This window comes from Solanum stenotomum, chromosome 8 (assembly GCF_019186545.1).
Source record: "Solanum stenotomum isolate F172 chromosome 8, ASM1918654v1, whole genome shotgun sequence".
In the NCBI taxonomy this organism is placed as follows: Eukaryota; Viridiplantae; Streptophyta; class Magnoliopsida; order Solanales; family Solanaceae; genus Solanum; species Solanum stenotomum.
The window spans coordinates 3,298,664-3,308,298 of NC_064289.1; the positions used below are offsets into that span (position 1 = coordinate 3,298,664).

Here is a 9,635-nt window from a genome sequence, read left to right on the forward strand (position 1 = left end):
AAGAATGAATAATATTTTGCATTTAAGAAGGATGATAACGTAATGAAATGAATTACAGAAAACAATATTATTATTTTCTAATTTTATTTTTCATATGAGGTTCAATACCTCTTTTAGGACCTAAATAATCTAGATTCACGTAGAGCAATTTTATTTCAAGAATAAAATATTTTTTAATTAAAAATAAGTTCATTCACAAATTTAACATAGAAATCTCTTGTCACAAATGAAAAGATACTTATTATGACGCAATTCTATAATATGAAAATTATTGTTGAAGGTTCTTTTGGTCTTAAAATTTGACTAAGATATACTATATAGTTTTGTTAGTCATTGTTTATATTAAGATGGAATAGGATGCAGTCTGCAGGTCCAATTCGTCGGGCAAGTAGAATGATCAACTAATCATTAAGAATTACCAAAAGTAATCCCTATTCTTACCCAATTTAATCAAATCGACAAATCATAGTTCATAATAAAAAATATCAAAATATCATAAAGCATCGGATTAATTAATTAAATATCTCTATATTTCTTTTCTTTTATAAATAAATTTTATAATTTTATTTTATTACAAATTTTCATATACACATAATTTTAGAAAGATTTTTTTGATTCAATAATTCAACTATAATAGTAACTAACTACTATTTAAGACAATCCTTCCACATGGGAAGTACAATTTTCTCACGTCGAGCGTGAGTCTCTTTTTGTAAAATTTAAAATTATGAAAATATTTTTTTTTGTAAAATATAAATTTATGAATCAAATTTTGTATTTTGAAAAAGTTTGAAATCACAATTTGTAATTTCAAGTCCTATTTATTTATGGAGAACTTGAAATTTAAAATCAATAATTAAAATTGAAATTGAAATTTTATGTCAATTTCATAAACATGATGGCTAACGTAGATTTAAAATCAAACATAAAATCATGCTCTCAAATTCTCTGGTCAAATGCCTATCTTTAGACTACAAATTAGTAGCAATATTTAAGAAGATGCTTGATCAAATAATGGTCATTAATTAATCAACTTTTGTGTGTTTCATAAGGTGTTGAACGAGTCAGCATACAATAAAATACGAACTAGGTACGTAGTTGGAACTTTAAAGTATACCGTTGTTAATGAACTTAATTATGCTTTATCTAACTTTGCATAATACAAAATTACAAATATATATCCACGTGTTTATTCCTATTCTAGATCGATGGCCTTCTCCTATGTCTTTTGGGTTTTAATTAGTCAACTTTAAACCAATCTCAATTGGAATATTGCAAGTTAAAAATTAATATCTAAGATTTCTTCACATGAGTCAATCTCAAGTTGATTAGTTATCATAGGTAAGTACACATTTTTTTTTCTTTTCTTTTTGATTCTTTTATTTGGTGTGGGGTGGATGGGTGAGACTAGTTTCAAGTTAAAACAACAATTATTATAACTACGCATTAGTTTCAAATAAGGTAATATCAATTATATGATACCTTATATCATTATTCCTGTGCAAAAAAATGGTATCAATATATAAATATTTTACTTCCATTTTGCTCTATAGTTATTTTATAGTTATTTGAGAATTCATAAAGTTCAAATTTTATATTTACTTCTGAATACCTTTCATACTATTTCATTTGTTGATACACATAGAAAATCGCTTATATTTGACAGACATCATGTCAAAATTTGGCTCATTGGTAAAGTTCTTTGATAAAAAAAATCTATCTAAAATGATACCAACATAACCAAATAAATTACGTGAAATTTTCCGTCGAAAATTAGGGATTTTGAATTATTGATAATACGTGTTAATGGAATGGGAAGAAGGCACCAGATCCACTTAATATGCCATATATGGAGGGTTAGCAAGATTAGCAAATTAATAAAATTAAACTACATTTCCTTGCCAAAAAAAAAGGAAATTGTTGCTTGTTCCGATACTTACTCCTCATTGGTCGATTTTTACGAAAGAAGGTAATATATTTATATATTTTATATCTTTATGTTCATCGAATTTTTCGACATATGGAAACATCAATCTTAACGAACATGAGTTTAGATCTTGTGCGTCGGTAGTCCGTAGATTAATTGTTTAATTTCTAGCTAAATGTAGATTAAACACTTTCTTTTTTTAAAAAAAAATAAGCATCATATATATAAATTTTTAATGAAAAATATAAAATTAGAATAATGATATCTGACTTTAGAATTTAATAAGTTAGATATAATGATATCAAAATTGTATTGATGTTTCAATATAATAATTATTTTTTGCTATGCTGAAATGTTAAAGAACACATCAAAAAATAATATTTTTGTACAAAAAATTTAATAAATAGATTTTGCAGAAGGTTCTATCGTTTGAAGAACTTCACAATATTCAATTATAATAATAATAAAAAATAAGAATAGTGAATGAAAAATGAAAAGGTAGATATACTCTCTTATTATTTGAAGCTGAAGCAGATATGTCTATGTCAACATGTTAGCTTTCACAAAGACTTTTTAAAAAAGTATATATATTTCTTTTGTTTTATTTTAATTTATGTTGGTATTTGTGCATTTTAAAACTAAAATTACAATATTAAGTGCATATGTTAGTGTGTATAAATTGATAAGAATGTGGTCATTATTGTGGTGTAACTCTTGTAACCACTATTATCATGATCTACCACTTCCACTCATTATTCTATCTTATTATACCTGGCAATCAGAAGCGTATTCAGGATTTTGAGATGATGAGTGCACTATTACGAAAAGATAGACTAAGAAATAGATTTTGATCAGTTTAACATTTAGGTTCTTATCACTGAAAATCATTCAAATTTTAAAATTATAGGTCAAAAATTATTTTTTATCTATCCAAACCACTTGGAGAGGTGTTACCCAATTTTAGAAAGAAAATAAAACAAGATAAATGAAAGATTCAACCCAATCATCATCGCACAACATTATATGATACTTCAAGTGTGGATTCACACATCTGTGTTTACATATATTTTTAAAAATATAACACTACTATATATGAATTCAGGAGGGGAGCANTGATAAGAATGTGGTCATTATTGTGGTGTAACTCTTGTAATCACTATTGTCATGATCTACCACTTCCACTCATTATTCTATCTTATTATACCTGGTAACTTATGTAATTTTTGGGCTATTCAATTATCTAATTTAGTTCCCCATAATCTTTCTATTCATTGTCACCTAGAAAAGTATGATCTTACCTTGTATTGATAGGAAGAAAAATAATGTAAGAAAAGATGAGAAGTTTATATTGGTTAGTGTAGTGAAAGAGAGAGTTGAGACAAAGAAAAATATTCTAAGTCTTAATTTTATTCACGGTATAAAAAAAAATAATTATATGTTGAAGAAGGTGTTCTATTTGTGGACCTTTGACTCTTCAACAAATCGATGTATATTATGTCGCAATGAGCCCGAATCTCCTTAAAGAGAGTAAGATATCCACATCTCAACCTGAATATTTTTTTATTTATTTTTTGTCATTTTATTTTTAACTATAATTTATAATATTTATGATATATTACTCCAACAATTTAATTAGTACACAATTAAATTAGAAAAAAGTGAAGCCATTGAGGCTCCAAGTATTTGTTTTTATAGTTAAGTCGGTCCTGTAATTAGGTAGAATAAAGACAAAGTACGTACATTGAGACAAAAACACTATTTGTTGCCACATTCATGAACGACGATGTTACTGTTTTATTAACACCGACTTTACAATTCTCTGATATCAGTAATTAAAATGAATTGAAATTATTTATGTTTTAGTCTTCACATATTAAATTATCCAACTGATTTTCTATATATAATAATGAGCTCCTTTATAACTTACAGCCAAGACAAATTGTTTCCATATAGAAATTTAATAGTGGGACAACGAAACTTAGTAAGCAAATAACAAGAGGGACTGAAGGAGTTGCTCAAATGGTAAATACTTTTCAATTTCAATTCTAAAATTAATAAATATTTGCTACTTACTTAAAAATCAAGTAATTGACTGTTTAAATTTTTAATTAATTATAGTATTACTACAATTGTTCACGAATAACATTGACCTACTAGAAATGGTGAAGCCAAATATGATTAAAATAATACAATCACTGCCATAAATTTGGAGCTAATCGAGATTTGAGGGGTAGAAAAGTCTCACATTATTATAATTTAAAAAATACTAGTAACGGCAAAGTCCAACATTATTGAAATGGTCTACTCAACCATATGCTAATATTATATACACTTGTATGAGGGTGTAATAATGAGGCAATAACAAGTTCTCTGGTTCAAGATAAATGAGATTAAGTAATCATTATCATTGGACGAAAGATTAAGATATATTAAATTACTCCCCATGATTTAAATTATTTTGGAGTCGTTTAGTGTGAGCTCGTGAGGTATCAAGAATAATAATTTCAGGATAAAATGTAGGATTATTTTTTTTTATGTTGATTGAAAGTATTAGGTAGTTTTTGGATTATTTATCCCACTATTTTAGTGATAGAATAAGTTATCTCATATATAGAGGCGGAGCCACCTAGTACTAAGGGGTTCATCTGAACCCCCTTTGGCGTAAAATTATATTAATTATACATGATTAAAATATTTTTTTATGTATATATAGTAGATGTCGAACCCCCTTCGTCTACTTTGTGTGTCTATTTCTACAGATTTTGAACCCCTTTATTGAAAATTCTGACTCTGCTACTGCTCATATATATGATAAAATAACTTATCACGAGATTAAATATTGTGGAATAACTTATTCGGCCGACCAAACGACCCTTGAGGCTTTTGTTACACATCAAATCACCCTTCATCTTTCCTCAAATTACCTTTTAACTCGTTTTTAAAAAAATATATTGTATAGATCATCTATTGGAGCAAAGTAGTCAATATCTTATTAATCTCCCAACTGTTTGACTTTTGAGCACATTGGCTTGGCTACAAGTCTAAAACAACGTTCATTTTGATCAAGCGTTCAACTTAAGCTGCTTGGTGCATGTTGTTATTCGTAATGAATTCTTGACCTTGGTTTTAATATTATTTATTAGAATCAAATATTTATTATCATGTCCAAAACTATTATATATAAGCATAATTTTTACTTTTTAACTAAATTTATCTACGTAAACTTATGTTCGATTGTGCCTCTGAACTCGACCTCGGCTACTTCAATTCTCTCGTGGGCCTACGTTGGTCTTATCCAACAAATCTTTATGAATCAAAGGGTACGTGTACTTGTACAATTGATTTATCTCTTCTTTTAATAATATATACAACACTCAATCTTTATTCTTTTCTAAATAATAGTATTATAAACTAATCTATTCTCTTCCACCAGAAAAAATATAGAACATTCATAAAAATAAAAAATAAAAATTTTATGGGTATCAAACGATGAAACTGCTTACCAATCTGGTCTCAAAACAATTCAATGAGTTTTACTTTCCTTCATGAGTACCAAGTTTTAGGTTAAGTACCTATTAACCGATCAAAAGATTAACAGGTGGCGGTGATTTGCATCCAAGTCCCATTTAAAGTTAGTTTGTTAAAAAGAAAATTCGACCTAATTTCCTTTTCTTGCAAATTTATTTCAAAACATCAACATCAAACGATCGAGTAATGGATCTTATCAACTTGCTTACTAGTTTTCCTCCTATGTTCAAAACTTTTTATCCCGGGTTTGACCAATTTATTTTTTTTTTGAGAGTTTGATCAAATTTTTCTTTCAAAGAGTAAGTACTCTCTTTGTCCCAATTTATGTTATATTTTTCGTTTTTCGAGAGTCAAAGAATTTAAGTTTGATCGAGAATTTACGCGTGAAATTTTCAATTTTTTTGAAATGAAATTTGTATAATTGTAAACTAGATAAAAAGTATTATAAGTCACAATAATTGATAATTTAAAATGTGTAAAAGATCTATGAAAAATTTACAATCAAAGTTAGATTTATTTGAATCTCAAAATTCTTAAAGTGCCACATAAAATAGGACGGATAAAATAATAAAAAGTAGACTATAGAAGTTTGATCAAAATGAATTGTTTTATTTTAACTTTTTACTATATTTCATGTATCTTAATTTGATTGTACACAAAATATTAAAAAATAAAAGATATAGAATTTTAAGATCTATGAACTCAAACTTACAAGGTGAAATATAAAAATTAAGAAGTTATTAAACTTAAGAAAGTGTGCAGGTGTCAAGTAACTCTCCTAAATATCTGATCATCTAATTTTAGGATGATTTTTACTTCATTTTAAAATAAAATAAAATTAAGAGGTACTAATATGATCCCAAAAATGAAAAAAATTGTACGTCTCAATTTATTTGTTAAAATTTTGAGATTTCATTATTAAATCTTGATCACAAATTCAAACATAAAATTCATTATTATGTCATATATATTGAAGGCCTATTTCCTTTTATTATATTTAGTGGATCTGTGGACCTTTACGAATCAATTATCTGTGGATATGAATAATTACAAAAAGAAGTTTATTACTGCAGACTGCACACTGCAGAATTCTTTCTTCTTCTTCTTCGCCTATTTCCATGTCTCTTCCTTCTCAGTTCTCCTTAGGTCAAACTTTCTCAGCCCTACTTCTATAAATACTCTTATTGTTCACTCATATCCCCATCAAACTCAATTTTCTTCATTCATCGAGTCTCTAACTCTCTTTCAACCTAATAAACTAAAGTAAAAGAACTTCCTTTGTTTACTTGAATCACTGCTTCTTGAGTTTTATTTCAGTTTTGCACGAAAAGAAATGACTGGGCTTTTCTCTTTATCAAAACATTCATCCCCTCCACATGCTTCTTCACAATCCACAACTCATAAATTCAGTGACACTTTAATGGAGGATACATTAAAGAACGCTGAAGAAATTATTAAAAGATGGGATCTTAATGAGTCCAGCTCAAATCTCTTTCAAGATAATAGAACAGAGGCTAAGCAGTTTCTGGATGCTGTAATTGATTTACAACATGCTATGCAGTTTGTTGTAAAGGAAAGTTCCACCTCCCAATTGCTTGTTCGAGCTCAAAATCTAATGAAAATCGCCATGAAGAGACTTCAGAAGGAGTTCTACACCATTTTGGCCGGAAATCGATACTTTCTTGACTCGGAAAGTGGGTCAAGAGAATCCACCAGGTCCAGTGGTTCGGATGAAGATCAAGGTTCCGAAGATGATAATGCTGAAATTGAAGCTCGTTTTGCTGAGATTTCAATTGCTGATGAAGGTGAAAAGGTTTCTGTAGCTGTGGATCTGAAAGCTATTGCTGATTGTATGATTGAAGCAGGGTATGGAAAAGAATGCTCCAAGATTTACGAACTTAATCGAAAATCTGTCATCGAAGAGACATTGTATTACTTGGGGGTTGAAAATATTTCCCCTTCAACGGTTCAGAAAATGGAATGGAAAGATTTGGAGAAGAAAATCAAGATCTGGTTGAATGCTGTTAAAGTTGCTGTTAGTACTCTGTTTTACGGCGAGAGGATTCTCTGTGACCAAGTTTTCTCCATCTCCGATAGCATCAGAGAGTCTTGTTTCACAGGGATTGCAAAAGACAGTGCTCTAACTCTGTTCACCTTCCCGGAGATGGTGGCGAAATACAAGAAGCTATCTCTAGAGAAAATGTTCCGTATTCTCGACCTCTACGACTCTATTTCTGAACTCTTAAGTGAAATTGAAGTGATTTTCGGCTTCGATTCTACGGTTGCTGTTAAATCTCAGGCGCTGACCTCCATGGCCAAGCTCCGAGATGCTGCTCGAGCCATGCTGGCGGAGTTCGAATCGGCGATTAAGAAAGATTCATCTAAAGTAGTGGCTGGTGGCGGAATCCACCCTCTAACACGCTACGTTATGAACTACCTTATTTTCCTCAGTGATTACAGTGGACCCGTCTCCGATATTATCGCCGATTGGAAGGCAGTGGTAAAGTCACCGTTGCCGGAATCTTACCTCTTGAGTCCAATCGCCTACGACGGGGACTCACCGTCTTGTATCGTTTCCGTACGACTCACATGGCTTATCCTCGTTCTCCTCTGCAAACTCGACGGCAAAGCAGGGTTTTACGGGGACGTTCCGTTATCCTATTTGTTCTTAGCAAACAACCTAAACTACGTCGTTTCGAAAGTCCGACAATCCAGCCTGAAGCTCCTATTAGGACCCGATTGGCTTTCAAACCACGAATCTAAGGTAGAACAATACATGGCGAATTTCAAGAGAATGGGTTGGAGCAGTGTGATGACATCACTGCCGGAGAATTCAACAGCTGAGATTTCTCCGGCGGAAGCGAAGGAATGTTTCTGTAAATTCAGTTTAAGTTTCGAAGAGACATACTGGAAGCAAAGATCATGGGTTATACCCGACCCGAAACTCCGTGATGAAGTGAAAATATCATTGGCGAAGAAGATCCTTTCGGCTTATCGGCCATTTTACCACAAGTACGGTGAAAAGGTGGCGTGGATGGAGAGTGGTGGCGGAGTGGAGTCAATTCTCAGATTTGCCCCTGACAATGTGCAAAATTACTTATCCGATTTATTTCACGGTTCTTCAGAAAACTCCAGTACGACGTCGTCATCGCATGGATCATCTTCACGGTCGACCCCAACGTGGTCATCGCCACCACAATGCCGTTGACAATAATTAATAGTACTTTCTCCGTTTCCGTTTACGTGGCATCCTTTGGTTTTAGTGAATACTATATATATTGAGGCGTTGAGTATTCCTACACTATAGAGTGAATGCAGACATGAAGTATTCTTTCATTTGTGTAAAAGATACAAAAGTTGTACATTGTTCATTTTGCAATTTATTAGTACATAAAAATGTCAATGATGCTATGTTCTATATTTTCTCATCATCAGAATAAAGGCTGGGTTATTTCTTTATGAAATTTGAAATTAGATATGCTAGTTCTAAGTTGGAATTATCAGCTACGATTGCTGATGGAGGAAGTCGTTATCATTTTTTGCTTTATTCGAAAATCAATTGCACAAGAATAGCTCTTACCTATGCATCCAAGGAGGATTTTGTCAAACTAGGAATTGCCCTTGACCAACGGTACTTTATTGTCTACTTTAGTTTGATTGAAATCCTTTCTAGTGGGTTATTATTTTGTCTACAAAAGTCACAAACTTGGTGGCTGGTGCCCACAATTATGGTAGGCAACTTGGTACGTTACGATAAGAGTCGCATATGTTGAATGGAGGTGTTGTAGAGTCTAGACCATTCAAAATCAACTGAAACAATAACAAAGTAAAAGTACAAGACGAGTCACATTTGGCTTTATATATGTCCGTCCCCATATAAGTAAACTTTCTATTGGATTGAGACTTGTTGTCTTCCTGAATAACGATAAGGTTGGAATGCAAGTGGTTGTTGCCTGCCTGGTACAAGTGCATTAGTATATACGCCAAATTAACATTACTATCCTTGCAAATTCAGTTGTCCTAATATTTATTGATAATAATTCTATAACAATTAGTATGAGTTATGACAATCATTACATGCAAAAATTGACTGCTAATCTACTTCATTGATTCAATCAATTATTTAGGATCGTCACTATTAACGTCTGAAAAATATGGCAGTTAATGATGTACCTTATTT

General features: G+C 30.9%; 1 protein-coding gene across 1 annotated transcript; it reads left to right on the forward strand.

Annotated features, from left to right (window-relative positions):
- Window positions 1–6,543: 6,543 nt before the first annotated feature.
- LOC125873286 (exocyst complex component EXO70H1-like) lies at window positions 6,544–8,886 on the forward strand. The gene has a single exon (XM_049554193.1). The coding sequence runs from the start codon at window positions 6,789–6,791 to the stop codon at window positions 8,661–8,663; it is 1,875 nt and encodes a 624-aa protein (XP_049410150.1). The 5' UTR covers window positions 6,544–6,788; the 3' UTR covers window positions 8,664–8,886.
- Window positions 8,887–9,635: the final 749 nt, after the last annotated feature.

What these genes read in the sequence shown, in the direction of transcription:
- LOC125873286 (XM_049554193.1), top strand. Translation starts at nt 6,789, where the DNA reads ATGACTGGGCTTTTCTCTTTATCAAAACATTCATCCCCTCCACATGCT.